This window comes from Theropithecus gelada, chromosome 6, assembly GCF_003255815.1.
Source record: "Theropithecus gelada isolate Dixy chromosome 6, Tgel_1.0, whole genome shotgun sequence".
Lineage (NCBI taxonomy): Eukaryota > Metazoa > Chordata > Mammalia > Primates > Cercopithecidae > Theropithecus > Theropithecus gelada.
Window position 1 is genome coordinate 138405767 of NC_037673.1, and position 23654 is coordinate 138429420.

The 23654-nt window shown below is 39.0% G+C and overlaps 1 protein-coding gene across 2 annotated transcripts in view; it reads left to right on the plus strand.

The window, feature by feature from the left end:
* The window catches only part of NDFIP1 (Nedd4 family interacting protein 1), a 47688-nt gene that overhangs the window by 19721 nt on the left and 4313 nt on the right, over positions 1-23654 (plus strand). The window contains exons 2-7 of one of the 2 annotated variants that reach the window (XM_025389382.1): positions 5314-5401; positions 5719-5849; positions 9239-9326; positions 11216-11340; positions 14056-14122; positions 18128-18233. In XM_025389382.1, the coding sequence (XP_025245167.1) occupies positions 5314-5401; positions 5719-5849; positions 9239-9326; positions 11216-11340; positions 14056-14122; positions 18128-18231 (603 nt within the window). In that variant the 3' untranslated portion in view covers positions 18232-18233. The remainder of the gene's footprint in view (positions 1-5313; positions 5402-5718; positions 5850-9238; positions 9327-11215; positions 11341-14055; positions 14123-18127; positions 18234-23654) is intronic. The other variant, XM_025389383.1, reaches the window with a different exon arrangement.

A 23654-nucleotide genomic window follows, 5' to 3' on the forward strand; every position in this document is an offset into this window, starting at 1 on the left:
TAGAACTACTTAGCGAGGAGGGCAGTGATGAAGCTTTCTTGGACTCAAATAATAGTTTAAATCTGTAGGGTATAATGTCTTAAACTTGTTAAATTCAAGTTTGTTTCTATTAGAATTAGAACTATATATGATTTCTGTGTTGGAGATTCATAAAAATGTCATATTTATTTTTAATACCAATAGTACCTAGATACAGAGGAAGGTGATAAGGAGGGGAAACAACCCTCTTATTTTATTTATTTATTTATTTATTTATTTTTGAGACAGAATCTCGCTCTGTCGCCCAGGCTGGAGTGCAGTGGCTTGCTCTTGGCTTACTGTAACCTCCACCTCCCAGGATCAAGCGATTCTGGTGCATAAGCCTCCCGAGTAGTTGGGACTACAGGTGTACACCACCACACCTGATTGATTTTTGTATTTTTAGTAGAGATGAGGTTTTACCATGTTGGCCAGGCTGGTCTCAAACTGCTGACCTCAAGTGATCCGCCCACTTCGGCCTCCCACAGTGCTGGGATTACAGGTGTGACTTGAGAACAAAACCTTAGTAGCACCTATTTGTAAATAAATGTTTTTTTTAAATTGAAGGTCATCAAGGCCAAAGGTACCATGGCAGATTGTGATATATCTGAAGTGGGAACAATGGAAGAGTTTTAGGGTTCTTCTGGGGAGCCATTCTAGTCTGCTCAGCACATAGAGAGGAGAAAAGGTAATCAGGACAAGAATAAGGGCACACTCTGGGTGTGAGAAAGTGAAAGGTCATCTGAATTCTCAGGTGATTGGATTATTTATTTCTTAGTGATGGAGGCATAGGTAGTTATAGGTAGTTGTGTATTAAACTCTACTTTATATGGCCTGTGTAGGTAATTGTATAGCTCTATTTGGAAAAAATGCCATTTAAATCATATTTCAGCCGAGTGTGGTGGCTCATGCCTGTAATCCTATCACTTTGGGAGGTGGAGGCAGATGGATCACTTGAGATCAGGAGTTTGATACCATCCTGGCCAACATGGCACAACACCATCTCTACTAAAAATACAAAAATTAGCCAGGTATGGTGGCACATGCCTGTGATCCCAACTACTTGGGAGGCTAAGGCAGAAGAATCACTCGAACCCAGGAGGCAGAGGTTGCAGTGAGCGAGATCGTACCACTGCACTCCAGCCTGGGTGACAGAGTGAAACTCTGTCTCAAAAAAATAAAAATTAAAAAAATTAAAAATAAAATCATATTTGAAGGTTAGTAAAATTGATCAGAATTTTAACAGAAATTATATGACAGGAAAAAAAAAATCTAGTGTCCAACAGCTATTTATTATCTATCACAGTCACTCAAAGGATATCCCTTCTATCCTTGCCCAACATCTCCGTGTACTGAGAGCAGAAGTTCCCAGATCTGTCTCTCTGAGTATCCCCTACAACCCAGATTCTGTGACAGTTAAATGGGACTCAGGCTTCCACTGGCCAGTTGATAGAAGAGACTGAGCATCTTTCCAACTCTAACCCCAAAGTGACAATGCTACGTATTCTTTCAGAAAGTGTCAGGAAAAAGCCCGAAGATCCCTGAGCTCCAGGGACATGGCAGGGAGGCTGCACAGAAGAGTTCCCAGGGACAGAAAAGGGGAATCTTAAAAATAAGTTTTGGAACCAAGTAATGAATTTTATAGTACACTCTAGTTCTAGAGCACGTGTTCCTCCACTTGTTAGTGAATGCCTGACTTGTTGCCCCCGAAGTGTAAAAAGATGTATATTTAAGAATTCCATTGTTCAGCAAGTTATTATTCATGCAGATGGCGGTCACTAAATACCTCTTTTTGAAGGTGATTTCCTCTCCCCCCAATCCCCCTACCTTGCAGTGTTTTGTTTTAAACAGCTTTCTTGATGGAGCCTAATCTTAACACCAGCATTATAGAAATAAGCCAGAGTGGGAAGCCTGTATAGTGAGGTCTTGGGATTATACCATAGTCATAATGGTGTTTTAAATTGTTTTTCTTTTTCTTTTTTTTAATTGAAAAAAGTACACTACTCTAAAGTAGTGAATTTTAATGGAGCAAACTCTTCACATAGAAGTGTTTCTTTTTTCCTTATCAAAGTGAAAATTGGCGTTTCTAAGAAGGCTGGAATTTATTTGCACTATCATCTTTTACTGTGGTGGGGGATGATCGAATTTAACGTTTCCAAGTTGCCAGGAGACAGGCAGCCTATCTTATAAATATTGTCATAGAAGACCTCTTAACCTCTTCTTTGGATTTCTGTATTTCTTAGAATTGTCATGCTTCCTTTCTGAGACCTAAATTATGCAGAGGTAATGTGATTACTTTGACACCAAGCTCAGGAAATATAAAACGGGTTAGATATAAACCAAGCTAGATTTAAATGAAGTTCATTACTGGCTACAGTATATTAAGGGAACATTTTCGAAAAGTCCGTATGTGCCTCTGTTCTTGCTGCTGACTCTTCTGCTTCTTTTGGTGACCTTCCCACAGCACAAGAGTGGTTAGGTATGAGGGGGCTAAGAATACCTTGCCAAGAGCTTCAAATAATGTTAAAACCAGTATTTTAGGTGAACTGTTGTCCCAAGAACTCTCTTTAAATAATTCACTAGTTCAGTGTCCCAGGAGCATTTGGCTTTACTGCAGCTATTTTGACCACATGTATTTGTTTAAAAGGAAAAATTATCTTAGGTTACAATACAGTTATTTTGGGCGTACCTTAAGTTTAATATTAGATTACTAGGATTCGAAAAAATGTACCCAGATGGTAGATGCTGATGAGAATTTGACACAGGAATTCATTTGAAATTGAAGCTTTTGTAGTATTAGTCAGAAAAATTTATTGACATCTGTTTTTGAATAGTATTTGAGATTGAGATGATCACTTAAAATTTAATGTATTATGGCTGGGCACAATGGCTCACACCTGTAATTCCAGCACTTTGGCAGGCCAAGGCAGGCGGATCACCTGAGGTTGGGAGTTTGAGACCAGCCTGGCCAACATCTACTAAAAATACAAAAATTAGCCAGGCCTGGTGGCACACGGCTACTCGGAGGCTGAGGCAACAGAATCACTTGAACCTGGGAGGTGGAGGTTTCAGTGAGCCGAGATCCCGCCATTGCTCTCCAGCCTGGGCAACAAAAGTGAAACTCCATCTCAAAAAAAAAAAAAAATTTAATGGATTATGGAGCCTTACTTCATGTTAGTACACCTCAGCCTCTCTGTTTTTCTGTCTCAATTCAAGATAGAGTTCTTTATAGCAGTATGGTTTAGAGGTGGTATGTATTTTACAAGTATGTCAGTTGGCTCTGTATATCCTGATGATACTGAAGCCAGGACTAGACCCCTACATCAGTTATATCACTAAATATTCTGTTACTAATTTCCAGATTGACTCCTAGTCCCAGTCAGCTCATCTTTTAAATTAATATAGTTCATTGTCACACTGGACTCGAAAAAGCAAATGAAATGTCTTTATTCTGTGAAGATGACTTGTGTAGGCTATACAGACTAGCAACAGCAGACACTTTTGGTGTGAATTATTTTAAAAAATTGAAGAAGGCTGGGCGCGGTGGCTAACTCCTGTAATCCCAGCACTTTGGGAGGCTGGGGCAGGCGGATCACAAGGTCAGGAGATTGAGACCATCCTGGCTAACTCAGTGAAACCCCGTCTCTATTAAAAAATACAAAAAAAAATTAGCCAGGCGTGGTGGCAGGTGCCTGTAGTCCCAGCTACTGGGGAGGCTGAGGCAGGAGAATGGCGTGAACCTGCGAGGCGGAGCTGGCAGTGAGCCAAGATCGCGCCACTGCACTCCAGCCTGGGCGAGAGAGCGAGACTCCGTCTCAAAAATATAAAAAATAAATAAATAAATTGAAGATTTGATTGGCAGAAAAGTTGCTGAGATAGGGAAAAGGGATATCGATTGACAGATAATATGTAGAATTAGGGAGAATTTTATGTTTTCATAAATGTCTCAATTATTTAAGATTTAATTTGGTGTGCATGCTAAATATAATGGTAACATGGTTTGTCTGTGATTTGTCTTTTGTCTTAACAGATTATTTTTCTAACTTTAAAAAAGTATACGTCGTTTGAGGCCAGGAGTTGGAAACCAGCCTGGGCAACACAGGGAGACCCCATCTCTACAAAAAATAAATTAAAAAAAAGCCAGGGTATAATTGTGCCACCGCACTCCTGCCTGGGCAGCAAGAATGAGATCCTGTCTCTCTAAAAAAAAGTATACAAGTGATAAATATTCACTACAAAATATTTGAACATGCAGATACACAACAAAAAGGAAAAATTCCCCTGTACTCCTATTACCTAGAAATAACAGTGTTGAACTGTAAATGTCTCATTCTAGGCCTCTTTTCCATTATATGTCTGCCTTTTTAAAAAGGAATATATGATGCATATTGTTTGGCAAATTTAGCTATTTTCATGTAATAATAGTACACCATAAATACCTATTTGAGTAATGAAATTTAATTTTTTTTTTTAAAGACATGGTCTCACTCTGTCACCTAGGCTGGAGGGCAGTGGCACAATCTCGGCTCACTGCAGCCACGACCTCCTGGGCTCGAGCCGTCCTGCTGACTCAGCCTCCTGAGTAGCTAGGACCACAGGTGCATGCCACCACTCCCAGGTAATTTTTGGTTTTTTTTAGAAACAGGGTTTTGCCATGTTGCCCAGGCTAGTCTTGAACTCCTAAGCTCCCCTAATCTCAAGCGATCCCACCTGCCTAGGCCTCGCAGAGTGCTAGTATTACAGGTGTGAGCCACCATGCCTGGCTGAAATTTAATGTGTATTTTTTTGACACAGTGTTTCGCTCTGTTGCCTAGGCTGGAGTGTAGTGGTACCATCTCAGCTCACTGCAACCTCCGCCTCCCGGGTTAAAATGATTCTTGTGCCTCCGCCTCCTGAGCAGCTGGGACTACAGGAGTGTGCCACCATGCCTGGCTAATTTTTGTATTTTTAGTAGAGATGGGGTTTTGCCATGTTGGCCAGGATGGCAAAATTTAATTTTTAATGGCCGTTTAGTAGTCCTTTGTGAGATGTACTATAATTTATTTGTCTCCTATGATTGGAATTTAGGTTGTTTCTAATTTTTGCTGACACAACACTTATATGTACCCTTTTTGCCTCTTTGAATATTTTCATAGAATAACTTCCTGGGAGTAGAATTCTTAAAGGATTTGTGTATCAAGGTTTTCAAAATACATTGCTAAATAGCTTTCTAGAAAGGCTATTTATTTCAGTTTTTGGGTTCTTATCTTTCTAATTGGCTTTATGCTTGCATTAAAATACGAAATTTTTATTTAGTTACAGAATGAAGAAGAGTCTGGAGAACCTGAACAGGCTGCCGGTGATGCTCCTCCACCTTACAGCAGCATTTCTGCAGAGAGCGCAGGTAGGTAACAGGGCAAAGTGATTACGGAATCCTTAAAAACACTCTGCGCTTTGACATTACAGTTTAAAAAAAAAAAGTTTCAGAACCAGTCGGAAGAAAGGTTACAAAGCGAGTCTGGATTTTAAATAATTGAGAAGTGGATACATTTAAAAATCACCCCCAGTCTCTTAGACGTTCATCTAGAAATGTCTTTTGGTTCAATTGTTATATATGTACTCTTAAGGGAATGGCTGGGTTTTGTCTGCTAGAGTTAGTGGAACTCCTTTTATTTCAATTCAGCTAATCATCAAAAAATTGTGACTGTTAAAATTCTGCAGCATATTTTGACTACAAGGATGAGTCTGGGTTTCCAAAGCCCCCATCTTACAATGTAGCTACAACACTGCCCAGTTATGATGAAGCGGAGCGGACCAAGGCCGAAGCTACTATCCCTTTGGTTCCTGGGAGAGTGAGTATAATTTGCCATGTTACTTGATGGCTGCTCTATGGGAATTAAGTTATGTTCATTGTCCAATTTTGATTCATTACTTATGATTGTATTGATTAGTGAAAGTAGAGCTAATTTAAAAAATCAGGTATATTTGCTTTTGGGATAATAAACTCATCTCTTCCTAAAAATGACAAGGTAAATTACTAGTCAAACCTGCTCATTTTTCCTTTATCTCTCCTATTGCCACTACTTTTTCAAGTCTCCTGGGATGGCTGAAGTATCTTGAAGCAGGAGCACAGTAACGTTTCCTTGATTCTGCACACTTAATATTTTGCTGTTGGGTGGATAGCTGCTAAGGAGGTCTAGGAAGATAATAAATATGTTCAAATTTATAGAATTAAACTCATAAAAGAGATCTTCACATTGATTTAGATGAACTCCATTCTTAACAGCAGTCCAGATCATGTCATTTGTGGGGACATAGTGAGTTCAGATTCCATCTAGCTTGACGTAGATTCATGGAGGTGGAGATTGGGATGCCATATAAACCAGTGGAGATTATTGGGCACTCTTGGTTCTTGATGTCAGATATGTAAGTGCTGTATTTGTCATTCTGTAAATATTTATCCAGATTGAGGTTGATGCAGGTAGGGCATTGGATCAGATGTTGGGAGAATGGAAGCAGGGTAAGTCCCCAGAAATGTGGCGACCATCAAGCCTCTCTAGGCTCTATTCTAGCAAGAAACTGGAGTGAGTGATGAGCAAGAACAGAAACCTAGTCTAGGCAGTGTGATGGCATAGGCCCAGAAGTTCCCCTCTTGGCTTGAAGATAGTAGACTGTTTACAGACCACACCTACTGTGAGGAGCAGAGCTCCTAAAATCATTGCTTGGCAGAAATAGTTTATGAGCGCAGTCTAGGATGATCCTAAATGGTGATGATGTGTGTTCAGTTCTTATAGGTGCCAGGGAGAAACTAAGAACCCTAGTGTCTAAGGGCAAGACAATCATAATGTAACTGCCGTATATTGGAAGCAAACAACATGCTTGGTACTGTGCTTGATGGTTTTATGTATTTTGTATATTGTTTCCAGTCTTCATAGTAACCTTGAAAGGTAGAGATTATATTATCTCCATTTTACAGATGTGAAAATTTAGGTCCAGAGAGATAAAGTAATTTTCCCAAAGTCATACGACTGATAAATGGCAGAAGTGAAAGCCAAACCCAGATATTCTAGAATCCAAAGTCCTTGTTTGTTTCACTGTACTCTGCAGACCTGTTGCAATATATGGTAAATAGATCAGTATGGAAATTAGTCTGATAAATCACAGAACTCTTCAGAATACTTTCATTTGATACAGGTATATATTTAGGAACTTCTTAAAGGGCTCTAGTATTCAGCAGACATGTTTAAAGCACTTTTAAAATCTAAGATGCAGTGTATTTTACAGTGGATAGGCAAAAAGCTTTGTATAAGGCACTGTTCCTCATTGTTACTCAAAAGCCTAAAATCCAACTACGGTAAGGGGCCCACAAATACTGATAACTAAGACACTTAAGAGCAGGGGGCATCACGAACTGAAACTTTTTATTGGGTGATCATAGGGGAAGATGTGATTTGATGTGGGCCCGGAGTTTTGATGAGTAAGAACATTCCAGAGGGAAAAAGCACAGAAAGCAGATGTGAATCCAGCCAGGTGAGGGCAGTTCTATGTATGTAGTAATTGGCTTTGTATGAGCACAGAGTTTGTGAAGGGAGATACAAAGTTGTGACTAGAACTGTTTATAGAATCCTTGGAATGTTAGACGGGGGTATTTAAACTTCTATATCCAACTTTTAGAGAATCCTTCAGAGTTTTTGAGCAGGGGTATGAGAGGACTTGTGTGGTGTTCTGGAAACATTAACTTGGCAACAATTTCTAGGAGGAATCATGGTAGAAGAGATACCAAGAGGACAGGAAGAAGGCATTTGTAATATTATTAGATGTTACTTGCATGTGTTTTTTGGAGTATATCTTTGAGTAGTTACGCAAAAAACAGAGTTAGCTTTTAATTTTGGCAAAACCTTATTCTGCTAATATGAAGTAAGAATACTAGATATTTAATGTTTTAAAAAATTAATTATAAAACAATTCATTTTAATAGAAATTTCACACAATAGAGGAAGTACGTTAAGTTAGAAAAGGAAGCTGCCATTGCCACCGACCTCCCTTTCTCTAGTTACCACTTCCCAGGGAAACCACTGTTAACAATTTGGGTCTTCGAGACTCTTTTCTGTGTACAACAAGTTTTGATATTCCCTAAAATGTTTTTCATTTGAGGAGCCCTCATTGAACTGTGTACAGATCTATCACTTTTAAGTATATATTCAATTATTTTTAAATATCTCAACACATACCTACATCAGTTAAAAAGATAGCCTACATGTGTTGGTATTGTTCAGGATCATGTTATTTCTAGATCTGCAATATTATGTTATCAAGTTAGGATGGAAGAGGTCTTATCTGCTGATAAGGTTAGAAGTGAGATTGTTTTAGATCTTGTATGCCAATACAAATACATGATTATGGAGTTGAGCAGTGGGCAGTTCTGTGGACTATTCGTGTATGATCGTACTATTCTTTTTTCCCCTATATCAGCCTCATAAAGCATTTATTTTTTTAATTTTTTAAATTTTTTTTTTATTTTTTGAGATGGAGTCTCACTCTGTCACCCAGGCTGGAGTGCAGTGGTATATCGGCTCACTGCAAGTTGCGTCTCCCGGGTTCATGCCATTCTACTGCTTCAGCCTCCTGAGTAGCTGGGACTGTAGGTGCCCGCCACAACTCCCGGCTAATTTTTTTGTATTTTTAGTAGAGACGGGGTTTCACCATGTTAGCCAGGATGGTTTTGATCTCCTGACCTCATGATCCGTCCGCCTCCGCCTCCCAAAGTGCTGGGATTACAGGCATGAGCCACCACCGCACTTGGCTGATTTTATCTCTTTAATAGTCCCTGGATTACTAATATTTTAGGTCCTAAACAGGTCCTTGATTACTGATATTCTAGAATTTAAACCAAATGTGTAAGTACATTTTGTCTTTTGTCTTTTTTTGAGGTATATATTTTTAAAGGAAGAGTAAATAGTTCTTTGTGAACTTTTAAATGTTTGAAGTGTATTGTTAAAGAACTTAGGTTATCAGATGAAAATTTCATTTTGAACACTGGGGATAGAAAAAATATTTGCTTCTTTTCTAATTATATATTAATAATGCAAAATGGAATTTTAAACACACATTGAGCCTTTAATGCTCATAATTTTGAACTGAGCCAAAGCAATAACTTTTTTCCTTGCTACTCAAATTTACACCTTCATTTTTCTTTATATCTTCCCTTTGCCTAGAAATAATTCTTTTTCTTTTCATTTAGGATGAGGATTTTGTGGGTCGGGATGATTTTGATGATGCTGACCAGCTGAGGATAGGAAATGATGGGATTTTCATGTTAACTTTTTTCAGTAAGTATGTATGCATAGCAGAACCACCCCTTCCAAACCAGAGTGCTTTGGATTATGGGTGAATCTGACTGAATTAAAATAACTAGTTGAGCTAATGTATTAATACATTATATTTATTTGGTGCCTTTTACTGGAATGTTCAAAGCTTAATATACCTTTGTTCTAATATCCCTTCTCTTTGCCTTCTGTTTTCATGAATATCTGTGGAAAATATAATTAAAGCTGTTATGAGGATGCTGCATTTTTACATGAGCTAAGCCTCATCTTCCAGGTCTATGGGGCCCTTTTGCATTGCTGCTACTCATCCTTAATCTGTAGAATAGGAATTAAATGCCTTTGATGAATTTTGCTCTGAAAGCTTCTTTTTTCTGACAGATCAAAGTCAGCCTGATTTTCTCCCTTCATGTTATTTTGCATTTATCTTTTTGTGTGCCTCACATATAAGTGAGCAACCATTTCCTTTATTTGTTGTATTAGAAAGATAAGAAAATGCAATGCTTTTAGAGGTGATGTTATATAAGTTGTCAAAATTCAGAGAACAGGAGGACGAGTGACTTGAATCAGATTATTTGGGGGCACTTATTTAATGTTGAATGCATTTATTTTATTTACTGGACTATATATATAACACACAGAGTAAAAAGCAGAGGTCAGGCTGGGCATGGGGGCTCGCGCCTATAATCCCAGCACTTTGGGAGGCTGAGGTGGGCGGATCACCTGAGGTCAGGAATTTGAGACCAGACTGGCCACCATGGTGAAACCCCATCTCTACTAAAAATACAAAAATTAGCTGGGTGTGGTGGCAGGTGCCTGTAATCCCAGCTACTCAGGAGGCTGAGGCAGGAGAATCGATTGAATCCGGAAGGCGGAGGTTGCAGTGAGCTGAGATCGTGCCATTGCACTCCAGCCTGGGTGACAAGAGCGAGACTTCGTCTCAAAAAAAAAAAAGCAGAGGTCAAAGCCAGGGCACAGTGGCTCATGCCTGTAATCCCAGCAATTTGGAAGGCTGAGGTGGGCGGATCACCTGAGGCTAGGAGTTCAAGACCAGCCTGGCCAACACGGAGAAACCCCGTCTCTACTAAAAACAAAAATTAGCCGGGCATGGCTGTGCACACCTGTAGTCCCAGCCACTCAGGAGGCTGAGGCAGGAGAATCGCTTGAACCTGGGAGGCAGAGGTTGCAGTGAGCCAAGATCATGCTACTGCACTCCAACTTGGGTGACAGAGTGAGACTCGGTCTCAAAAAAAAAAAAAAAAAAAAAGCAGAGGTTGTAAGTATATAGTTTGAAGACTGTTAAGGTTTGCTTTTTGTTTTTTGCTGTTTTTTGTTTTTTGTTTTTTTTCCTTTTGAGACAAGGTCTTGCTCTGTTGCCCAGACTGAATTTGGAGTACAGTGGTGTGGTCACTTCTCACTGTACCCTTGACCTCCTGGGCTCCAGTGCTCCCCCCACCTCAGCCTCCCAAGTAGCTGGGACTGCAGGTGTGCACCACTGTGCCCAGCTAATTTTTTTTTCTTTCAGTTTTTGTAGAGATGGGTCTTACTGTGGTGCTCAGGCTGGTCTCAAACTGCTGGGCTCAGGGGATCCTCCCACATTGGCCTCCCAAAGTGCTAGGATTACAGGTATGAGCTACTGTGCTCAGCCTGTTAAGGCGTTTTTGAAAGTAACTAACAGTAGACATAATTGTGTAAAACCTGATAGGGAGGAATTTTTCTTGTTTGCTTTTTGGGGAAAGACAGAAGAATGGTTGTTTTAGAGGAGGTATGGTGAGGGTTGTGGAGGACAGGCTTTTATCCTTTGGAAAGTCATTAAAACAGAGGCAGGTATAAGGCACTCTTGTTCTTGGGTAACAGGACATGTCTAACATCTTTCCCCTCCTCTGCTTTTGCAGTGGCATTCCTCTTTAACTGGATTGGGTTTTTCCTGTCTTTTTGCCTGACCACTTCAGCTGCAGGAAGGTATGGGGCCATTTCAGGATTTGGTCTCTCTCTAATTAAGTGGATCCTGATTGTCAGGGTAAGTTGTACAACAGAAAAGATGGGCTCTACAGAGGGACAATAATTAGAATATTTTTGAATATTTGATTTTTCGTTTGCTTTTTTAAAAGTTATTTCAACGTGTTAAATGATTTTTAGTTTGTCTGTGATTTCATGATGAAGCCGAACCAAAATCATTTGCAAATGGTTCATGCACACAAGTTTTGTTGTCAAAGCTATTGAATACTGGTCTATCATTAATACTGTTCACCATCTGCTTTCTTTGTTTTTAATGTTTATAATATGATAATGTATATGTTCTGAAATTAGTTGTTCTTATAATAAAAGGAAGGATATTTACCCCTTTGATGTCTCATCAAAAGCAGCCATTCCTCTCATTTCTGTTACAGTTTTAATCTAGCTCTCTCTCTTCTTCCTTCTTTTCTTTTCTCCTTCTCTTCCCCTCTCCCCTCCAGGATTGCTTATGCCAAAATGTTTGGGGAGCCAAAACTGTTTAACAAGTATTGCTCCATTAGGAGCCTACCTCTGAAGTAAATTATAGAGATGTATGTCTTTAGTGACTTAAGAGTTGCCAGTTAGTTAAATTTGCATGAAGTAATTTAAAGTTGTAAAAGATCTAGGCTTTTAAAGTATCCTCTGATTTCAGATACATTTATTGCTATCATCAACCTTATAAACAAAAACAATTTATCCATCTTAAATTGGCATACTTGACTAATGGGTGTTGCTTGACCACTGTAGTTTTTCTAAGTAGTGCCACCTTATTTATTATAAAACATTTGTTAACGTTTTTAGGGTTCTAGAATCCTTTGAGAATCTGATGAAAGTTATAAGCTTTTCCCCCACATAGCTAATATGTACTCATCTATAATAATGGACTTTAGGTTAAGAACTCAAGCCCTAAAGAGGTTTTCATTCCTTCCCTAAATCTTAATTGTTACTTTATTAACAAATAAAATGCTGTATTTTAATTTTCAAACTACATTAAACTCTTGGACACCAAAGCCTCCAAGGAAAAGAGAAATAAAATTAATTCCAGTCTTTTTTTTTTTTTTCTAACTAAATTTTCAACTGCATTTACAAAGTGGATTAAATGGGCTGCGCGCGGTGGCTCACGCCTGTAATCCCAGCACTTTGGGAGGCTGAGGCGGACAGATCACAAGGTCAGGAGATCGAGACCATCCTGGCTAACACGGTGAAACCCTGTCTCTACTAAAAAAATACAAAAAAAATAGCGGGACGTGGTGGCGGGGGCCTGTAGTCCCAGGTGCTCGTGAGGCTGAGGAAGGAGAATGGCGTGAACCCAGGAGGGGGAGCTTGCAGTGAGCCAAGATTGTGCCACTGCACTCCAGTCTGGGTGACAGAGTAAGACTCCGTCTCAAAAAAAAAAACAATTAATCAAATGAATTAACTTGTATCAGTTAGGATGCTTTTGACTGTGAGTAACAAAAACCTAGCTCAAAATGGCCTAGAAAAAAATTTTTAATTGTTATTTTAAATGGGGAAAGTTTATTTCCCCTGAAAACAAGTCCCTGACAAGGAGGTTAGTTAATTCAGTGGCTATTTGACATTATCAAGGTCAGCTGACCTATCAGCATATTGGCACAGATCCCCCCATGCCCTCAGGGTTAAAAGATGGCAGTTTCATGTATCAGTATTACATTGAAACACAGCAGTGCTCAAGAGAAGAAAAAGAACTATTTAAAAAATTTTTTTTCTACCACCTTTAGAAAGAACTGTTTTTTCTCTAAGAGCCAGGAAAGCTTCTCAGAAGCCCTCAACTTCCATTGGTCAGAATGGCATCCTGTGCCCATTCCTAAACCAGTTGCCAGCAAAGGAAGGGGATTACCCTGGTATACATGATAAAGCTTCCAAAGTCAAGACAAGGCTGGAGGAGTAGGAACAAAGTCAGGCCTCATTAGAAAGAAGGCAATGATATCAGCTACTCAGGAGGCTGAGGTGGGAGGATTATTTGAGCTCAGGAGTTCAAATCCAGCCTGGACAACATAGTGAGATCCTGTCTCTTAAAATTAATAATAATAATAATTGCTTTTGGCACTGAATAAGCAAAGTAAAACGATCGTTATTGAAACACATTTCTAGAAGAGCAAATATGTGGGGAAAAAATGTTTTCTAAAAAACAAATTTTTGTGTACTTTCAAAATAAGGAGTTCATAAAGCTAAAAGCTATCATATTTAACAATTGCTTTTCTCTGAAAGGAAATAGATTTGCATTTATTGTAACCATTTCAAGCCAGTAATATGTAAAATACTTTCACTTATATTTTAAAATTATTCTAAAGGCTAAGCGATGGCATTGGTAGAACAAATAAGTTTTGCCGGGCACAGTAGCTCATGCCTGTAATCCCAGCACTTTTGGAGGCCAAGGTAGGTGGATCACCTGAGGTAGGGAGTTTGAGACCAACCTGACCAACATGGAGAAACTCCATCTCTACCAAAAATACAAAATTAGCCAGGCATGGTGATGCATACCTGTAATCCCAGCTACACAGGAGGCTAAGACAGGAGAATCGCTTGAACCCGGGAGGCAGAGGTTGCAGTGAGCCGAGATCGCGCTGTTGCACTCTAGCCTGGGCAACAAGAGGGAAATTCTGTCTCAAAAAAAAAAAAAAAAAAGAATCAGTCTTGCATTTTGTGATTTTGTGTACCCTTAAGTTAAAATGAGAAATTGTGTCTGTTAAGCTGCTATAAAGTGTTTTGCCTTATTTTTTAGTTTTCCACCTATTTCCCTGGATATTTTGATGGTCAGTACTGGCTCTGGTGGGTGTTCCTGGTTTTAGGTAAGTGTTTTTAATGTAAGAAAAGGCAAGAAAATATTACATTAAATTTTATAAGTAAAATTACTTTTAGTAAATGTTCATCTTGATTACTGTATAGTAATATGTTAATAATTGTTAATAAACATTTTTAAAATGTTGCTTTCTTAAAGAATAGTCTTTCGTTACCGTCAGAGTAACATGCAGAGTAATAAACAGTTTATTTGTGGTTGTAGGTTTTTCCTAACCTATACATACATTCTTCTCCTCCATGTGATCAGTGGGGTATACTGATGACTCTGTAATCTGTCAGTTTTTTCCCCTTGTGAGCTGTTGCCACACAGCATTCACAAACTCAAACCAGAATTGCTTATAGGCTTACTGCAGCCAGTTGAACTAACTTGTAAGTGCAGGTGGCCCATCTTTGGTGGGTCTATCAGTAGAAAACAGAAGATATATAACCTCACTAGACATAACTTCTGAAAGAACCACCACTGGATTTCCAGAATTCTTTAGTTTACCATTGGTGGAAATAAGAATTATTTTACGATAGGCAAGAGGACTCTTTTTTTTTTGACAGAGTCTTGCTCTGTCGCACAGGCTGGAGTGTAATGGCACGATTTCGGCTCACTGCAATCTCCACCTCCCGGGTTCAAGCAATTTTCCTTCCCCAGCCTCCCAAGTAGCTGGGATTATAGGTGTCCGCAACCACACCTAGCTAATTTTTTGTATTTTTAGTAGAGACGGTGTTTCGCCATGTTGGCCAGGCTGGTCTCGAACTTCTGACCTCAGGTGATCCACCCGCCTCAGCCTCCCAAAGTGCTGGGGTTACAGGTGTGAGCCACCATGTCTGGCCGGAATTTTTTTTTTAAATATATATACCAGGTATTTCAGGTTTCTGGTCTTTGGATTATTTTTTTTACTCTGAACATTTATTTTTAAATATTTTTTTCCTAGACATTAAAACAAAGAGATGAACATTGGAGTAAATTATTTCAATGTTGGCTTCTTGATTATTTGTAAAGAAAATATATATGATACAGTAAGAGAGACCACCATCACTTCTGTCATTTCTACAAAAGAATAACAGGGCCATCTTGTGGCTGTTAAAGACGATGCGATTGCCTCACTGTGTTTCTGTGACATCAGTTTCTCCTATCTCCTGTTTTGCTTCTTGTTGCCTCCTTAATTAAGATTCTTGTTGGTGGTGCTGCTAATGGGTCTGGCTAGCACATCCTGGCACCCACGCCTGACAGGTGCTTAATAAATTGAGGACCTGGGCCAGGCATGGTGGCTCACACCTGTAATTCCAGCATTTTGGGAGTCTGAGTCAGGAGGATTTCACCTTGAGGCCAGGATTTCAAGACCAGCCTGGGCAACATAGCAAGACCTCATCTCTACAAAAATTTTTTTTTAATTAGCCAAGCATGGTGGTTTGTGCCTGTAGTCCTAGCTACTGGGGAGACTGAGGCAGGAGGACCCCTTGAACCCAGGAGTTGGAGCCTGCAATGAACTATGATGGCACCACTGCACTTCAGCTTGGGTGACAGCAAGACAGTGTGTCTCTAAAAACAAAACCGTTCAGGACCTGTTTTGCCAAGACTAACAGAGCCTTGCATTGCTGACCCTACATTTTACTTAGAAAATATAAATCATTCATCACACCGTCTACCACCTCCTCAACAGCATAATCTACTCTATGATTGGTCATTAGAATTCTTTTTTTTTTTTAATTAATTTATTTATTTTTTATTATTATTATACTTTAAGTTCTAGGGTACATGTGCATAATGGTCATTAGAATTCTAAGGAAAGAGAAATAGTAATTTTTTTTCCTCTCTTGATTATTGAGAACTTTAATAATAAAAATGACCAACAGGAGAATAATTTAGAAGAAATAGTTCCTTGGCTTGCTTGTTTTCTAAACTGTACCTTTAAGAGAAAGGCTGACCACCCCTCTTTCCCCAAGTCAAATCCTGAATGGACCAAAGAAGAGCCCTTAAGCATATGTTCAGATTGATTGCTTATGGCATAAATGATTTAAGGAAATTTAATGGATTGATTCTCTTTCTATATTAAAGTTTCATGGGAGGTGGTTTTATAATACTTTATCATTGATCATTCTTGCTATGTACCATTTGCTTGTATGCGAAAAATAAGAGTTTGGCCGGGCATGGTGGCTCATGCCTGTAATCCCAGCACTTTGGGAGGCTGAGGCAGGCAGATCACTTGAGGTCAGGAGTTCGAGACCAGCATGGCCACCATGGTGAAACCCCGTCTCTACTAAAACTACAAAAATTAGCTGGGTGCAGTTGCTCATGCCTGTGATCCCAGCTACTCGGGAGGAGAATGGCTTGAACCTGAGAGACGGAGGTTGCAGTGAGCTGAGATCGTGCCACTGCACTCCAGCCTGGGCAACAGAGCAAGATTCCATCTCAAAATACATATATATAGTAATAAGGGTTTGGATACACTTATGAGCATTTATACCCAATATTCGGGTCATTTTGGGAACTTCCCTTTTGAAGAGAACCAGTTTCATGGCTCTTGCAGAGCTGTATGCAGAGCTCCTAAGCTGGCCGCTCATGAGCTATAGTTAGCCTATAGTTTATTTGTTCCACAGTTACTGTTAAAGTTTTTCTTAATTGGTTGCCAACATTTTAAAAATCAAAATTATTTCACATAAAACATCTGAATGTTTTTACTTTTCTTACAAGTTGGAATATCAAGCAAAGCTAGCCTACATTCCCCATGGCACCCTTTGGCTAAAGCTGAGTTGTTGCTGTCTCCTCCATATAGGTCATGTGCCTTCCAGTTCAGTAAGATCCCACCACCATACCCCAGCTTAGTATTTGAAGGGGTAACCCCTGCTCAATACTCACTTGTTGCTTTGGGTGCCAAACAGAATGATGTTCCCCAAGCTCAGAGCTGACAGCTCTTGGTAACTACTAAAAATCAGTTCAACTGTCCAAGTACAGTTTTCTGCCACCGAGTATCCCAGTAAAAGTGTTTTTTAAAAAAATGTGCTAAGGGCTCAGAGACCATCTCTGAAAGAAGAAGGCCAAGAAGAGTATCCGAGTTTCCACTGGAGGTGCATATCACCTCTCTGCTGACAGTTTTAAGAGGTACAAAGTTTTGTGAATGTTATAGATTCTGGTGTCGTCACACAAAAAAGAGTCTTACTAAGAAGAGAAAAATAGGCTGGGTGCAGTGGTTCACACCTATAATCCCAATTCTTTGGGAGGCTGAGACAGGAGAATCAATTGAGCCTAGGAGTTCAAGGCCAGCCTGGGCAACATAGCGAGACGCCTATCTCTACAGAAAATTTTAAAATTAGCTGATGCCCAGCTAATGGTGATGTGAACCTGTTATCCTAGCTACTTGGGAGGCAGAGGCAGGAGGATCATCTGGGCCCAGGAGTTCAAGCTTACAGAGCTGTGATCGTATAACTGCACTCCAGCCTGGGCAACAGAGCAAGACCCTGTTGGGGAAAAAAAAAAAAAGAACTAGAGTTTCAAGTTGAGACGATGAGAATTGCTGTAATAGATGAGGGGATCCTGACATCTAGTGGACAACATTATATACTGTCCACAGAAAAAACAGCTCATGACAAGGAAGGTTACATTTTTTCTTTTTACTTGAGAAAATCACAGTTATGATCTCTTTTGTTGTTGTTGTTTGGAGTTAATTATATTGGCATGCTTTTTTGGAGCTCAGTAGGTAGATTTTAATATGTTTCTCAATGAGACTTTCGTATGTAAATGTTTGGCCGCATCTCTTATTTGCTTTTTAGACCAATTCAATTCTGAATGTGCAAAAGACACTATTGATTCTTGCATTATACCTTCTCATTGAAGGATGAATAATTTGGTATGAAAATCCTTTGCAGATTCTGGAGGAAATTGCTCATGCTTTGATTACCTTTAGCAGAAAAATAACACAATGTATTGCTATCAGGAGAGGGATTTCTGGGGAGGGGACTTACCATGGAAATTATAAATTCATTCATACTTTTCTTTTTTAAATTAGGCTTTCTCCTGTTTCTCAGAGGATTTATCAATTATGCAAAAGTTCGGAAGATGCCAGAAACTTTCTCAAATCTCCCCAGGACCAGAGTTCTCTTTATTTATTAAAGGTATTAAAGAAAAAAAATTTATTCTAGTCCCAGTGTAACCATGTGCTACATTGTAGATTTCTGTTCAGTTTTAGAGTAAGTATCTGTGGTAGGGGGATATAGAGAAGGGAAGGAAGGCACAGTCCCTGCCTTTTAGCAGTTTCTTGTCTGGTAACAGGGATTTTTACAAAAAGCTATTGACAAAGTCAAATTAGAAAAATTGCCATAGGAGAAATTGTTACTTTGTGCTTTGACAGTGTGAAAGAGGCAGGGGTCTTAGCAGTCATCAGAAAGCTAGGATATTTGGCTGCTTGACTGAATCCAGCATCCTGAATCCCCTGCTTACTGTTGTACCAGTTCCAGAGGATGACATTCAGAAGGAAACCTTCAGGCCTAATCACTTGTCTCTGCCCCTAAATCCCAGAACCTGGAGAGACTGTGTAATACTTTAAGAACTCCGTTTATCTGGGCTGCTGACAAGCCCACCAAGTCTTCCATCTCTTAAAATTGTCATTGAGGCTTTCCTGATGGCTTTCTTCAGGTTGACATTCTGATACCACTCTAATGTAAGGAAGGTCAAACCCAAGAAAACAAGAGAAAGGACCTTTTCCCTTGCCTAGAACAGGAGGACTAAGCCCTGGCAAGGCTCTTTGATTCACACATGATTTTCCCCAGAGGCTGACATTCCATCTTACATCAGTGGCTGCCTAAAGGAAGAGGTAGAGAATCTTGAGAAAGAGTACACCAGAGAGAGCTCTCTTTGGTAGCAAGTTCTAATAGACTTTCTTGGACTTGGCTGTTTGTTCCTTGGGACTTTTGGGGACTGTGTTGATCATAGAGTAGAACCTTGAGCACCACCTAGAGGCCAGTCCAGTTGAAGGTCTTAGGCAAAGCGTTGTAAAGGGTAGGTGTAGTAGTTCAGATAACTTTACATGATAGTGGAGAGTGTGGGGAAGAATTTCAGAATCATCTGAGGCAGAGTGAAGAGCAAAAATAGGGAAGTATAGAGCTTGTTCAAAGGACAGTAGTTTGATTTGGGGCATAAAGGAGTACTGAGGGTCAAGGCTAAAAAGTCAGGTTGAAACAGGTTTCTGAAATAACCTTGAGCACCAAGTCCATTTAGTAGAACCATCAAATTGATAGAGCCCATGACATGTTGAGTCAATGCAAGACTAAGCCCACGTGGAACACGAATTTGTTCTGTACTCTCAGAGTATCAGTTTATATAGGCAATCATACGCTAATAATCAGATTCTCAATTTTGAAGATTTGTGGTGGTCTCAGGAGGTATGTTTCAAGAAAATAAAGCATCTACGATAGTTCATTTTCCAAGTGATAGAACAGCATTGAAAACTTTAGGCAACAGAATAATATAATGAGACCATCTTGAATATAACAAACATTTTTTCAAGCATTGTATATATAGTAAACTAAAATTAACATTCATGGAGTTTTCCATGTGTCAGATAATAAGCATTGTACATGGATAATTAAATGTATGTAAGTAAAGAAGGCTTAAACTGCTTTTAAAGTTAGTTTCTTCAAAGAAATATATACTAGTATTCGTTACTAAAAAACAGGAATCTTTGCGTGTTTAAAAATGTGTAGCATGTCATGAATTTGAATTCAGCCACACACAGTCTGGATGTAGATGAACATTCACACCACTGGCCTGGGCCTTAATGCTTACGATGTGTCTTTGTTTATGTCTGGAACATAAGAGGCTTATTAGATATTCTTTGCAGTTTTATTTAGTTACCATTGTCATCTTTCATCTATATATCTGATTGGAATTTATAGTTAGCCTTAGGTTTAACTTTTACCTATCAAGGATTCAAACGTTAGTACTATTGGATTGCTACAAGTCCTCCTTATGAAGGATGCTGAAATCACCTAATATTTTCCCCCTGATACATTGACACCCAAAATATACTGAGGGGACAGATTTCTTTCTCTTTTAAAAAAAAGTCATCGATTCTGTAGGTGTAGTTTAATGTTAGCTCTGAATTTCTAAATGGACTGAGATCACACCTCTGCCTATTCTCTTCATCCTTCAGTTAGAAGGAAATTTGGATCTTTATTAGGGGATTGCATACCTTCTTCATCTTGGTTCTAAGCATAAGAAATAGCAGTCCAGTTGACAGAAAGCCTGAACGTCTCGGTTTTCCTGTGTTGTTTGGTACTTTACTGAAAATTTTGTTGTTATTGTTTGGATTTTCTAAAATTTCTGAAATGTTTTTTGATGTTCTAAATTTAAAACTATGCATGTGGGGTTGTGATTTGAAGTAGGCAGTCCTTAGTAATAATAATGTTGTGGGAACTGCTAAGGGAGATTGAAGTGATGAACTTGCGGGTGCTTCAGGAGTATACATTAAGAGTTGTCAGAAACGTACTCAGGTAAATGAATGCACTCCATTGGAGGGCATAATAGAGTTTATTTGCTTTTCTGTTTAACTGTGATACCCTGGTTTATTTGAAATCATTCCTGGCACACCCAGAGAATTCAGAGCTCTAAATTAAGGATTTGAGGAACTTACAGCAGACTTTAGAATTCTAATGACTTCACTAATTTTCCAGGGATCCCCAGAGGGAACCTGAAAAGCCATAATATCCTATGGGACTGAGTTCCCTTTGTCCATTGAAAGGGTAAGAACTATGTCCAGATCCAGATGTAGAATCCTTTCTTTCTCTAGTTCAGAGGACATTTAGTTTAATTTTGTTAGAAGACATACTAGGAAACTGTCATGTGAAGTATGAAAGCTTTATTTTTTTTCCTCCCTATGGATTCTTTATTATGTTTATCACAGTTTTTAAAAAGTCATTATCTGCTAATTCCAACATCAAGATAGATAAGTCTATTTGTATTGATGGATTTTTTCTCTTGATTCTGGGTTACATTTTCCTGTTTTTACATACCTGGCCAGTCGTTTCTTTGTTGCAGCGTTGTCGGTTATCATATTGTAGAGATTGTGAGCTCTGAATTTTGTCGGAAGGTTGTTGAGTTTTTGCCTAGCAGGCAGTCAGATTACTAAAGGATAACTTTGATCTTATTTCTAACTGTCATGTACAGTGATTCTTCTAGGGAGATAGGGGTAGGGGAGAGGGAAAATGTAGTTTAAAAAAACCTAGGCTAACTCCTGCTGAGGAAAATCACTGGTAAATTAGTGACTCCTCTGCTAAATTGCCTGTCTCGACATTGTCAACCTGAAGTCATCAAAAGGATCATAATACAGAGTTTATGCAAGTAGAAAGCTGGGAATGGCCAATCAGAGAACACAAACTTTAGAAGATGGGGTCAGTGTTCCCAAAAGCTTTATTTTCTTTTATGGACTTCTACTTCTTTGATGGAGATGTCACCAGTTAAAAGATAGCTGAAGAAAGACACAGGTAGGGAATTTTTAAAATAACTTTGCTGGAAAGATACAGATACAGAATTTTTAAAATAACTTCACCATAACAGAAAAATAATACTTTCCATATTGTACTAGGATTTGGCAATTTACTACAAAAGGGTGTAAGAATAGTGACTTTTCTAGTCAGGCTACCTAAAATATAGTACAAATAAACCAATCTTGAAGTGATCCTGAAACACCTCTTTCTAATCAGCCAAGTAGATGTTACAAAAGCTAAACATTAGAGCTCATGTACTACTATCATAGGGGCAGCTCTCAGGTTCCCTTTCAGAGTCCGTTTAAGCTTAAGGGAGGGAAAATGTATTAATAAGCTGTTATCTGTTTTCCTACTTCATAACAAAATGCCAGAAGGAACTGCTAAAGGTGTGCACAGTGGCCATCAAGAAGTATGTGACTGGGCAGGGCGCGGTGGCTCTCGACTGTAATCCCAGCACTTTGGGAGGCCGAGGTGGGCAGGTCACCTGAGGTTAGAAGTTTGAGACCAGCCTGGCCAACATGATGAAACCCCATCTCTACTAAAAATGCAAAAATTAGCTGGGCGTGGTGATGTGCACCTCTAATCCCAGCTACTTGGGAGGCTGAGGCAGAAGAATAACTGGAACCCAGGAGGTGGAGGTTGCATTGAGCCAAGATCATGCCACTACACTCCAGCCTGGGCAACTGAGCAAGACTCTGTCTCAAAAAAAAAAAAAAAAAAAAAAAAGTATGTGACCAAGGAGGCAGAAGAAACAGATAACCTGTTATAAACATCTGTACCTGAAATGGTAAAAAATGTAAAGTGTTTATACTTGTTCCTATTTACCAGTTCACTGGAAAATACATTTTTATGGATTACCACCTCCTCTGATGCTGCCAGGTGAATGAGGAGTTAGCTACAGTAATAATGTGGTAACACAGTTGATTGGTTATATATTGGTTATAATAGTGTCTTATAACACTATTTGTGTGGTACCAAAAGCACTTGTACATACGAAGCATAATGTATTTTAAAATTATTTATTTTAACTACATCTGAAATAGAAGGAAAAAGAGGAGGTTTTTGAGCCCTAGCCTTAATGAACTAGGGCCTTCATAATTTAAAAAGTGACCTAGTGACCTGTACCTATTAGGCATCAAATATTTTAATTTTTTTCCATGTGATAACAGACACTTTCATTTCTCCTTTTCTGTAATTTTTCTCCTATTCCTTAATATCTCTTTTATTAAAGGAAATTCATCTCAAGGTAAAGATTTACTTATTGGACTGTGTTATAAGATAGCAAGATAGTAGAAATGGTGTTTCCAGTAGAATTTTTGCTAAACAAAATTTACATAATATCTCCAAGAAGAACTGGTTGTCTTCCTGTTGGGATTAAATGATCTGTAGGCTACTGGATTCCTTTATTTTACAAAGTGATCTGATCTACAATTTAGTAATGTGGTCCAGAGTCCCTAAGATCTGTTTGTCCTTCAGTTTGCGTACTGCCAGCATTTCTGTAACACTGCCATTCAAGCCTCCAAGTCTCAGACAGCAGTGCCTGCTAGCAGTCTTTCATTTGGAAATTGTATGGTGATTGAGATTACCCACTGGTCACCTATCTAGGTCCTCTTGAGAGATTTTAATTTAATTTAATTTAATTTTTGCTTTTCTTACTGAACGAGCAAAGGGATTTTTAATGTTTGTTGGGTGGCAGGCTTTGACTTTGAGGAATCTATTAAAGCTGTTTACCTCTGCTAAAGCATCATAAACTAAGGTAGTGACCAGGTAATTGTACCATATTGCATATTCTTGCAAACTCTATTTTGACCTACTAGTCACTGTTTCATCAGTTTTCATCTATTAAACTGATAAAACAGAAATTACTTATGTTTATAATGAGTCTGGCCTCATTGCAAAAATGTTCATTTAATATTCATCTGCCAATTTTCTTTTTGCTTCTACTTGGCTTTAGAATTCCTTATATTCGGCCGGGCGCGGTGGCTCAAGCCTGTAATCCCAGCACTTTGGGAGGCCGAGACGGGCGGATCACGAGGTCGGGAGATCGAGACC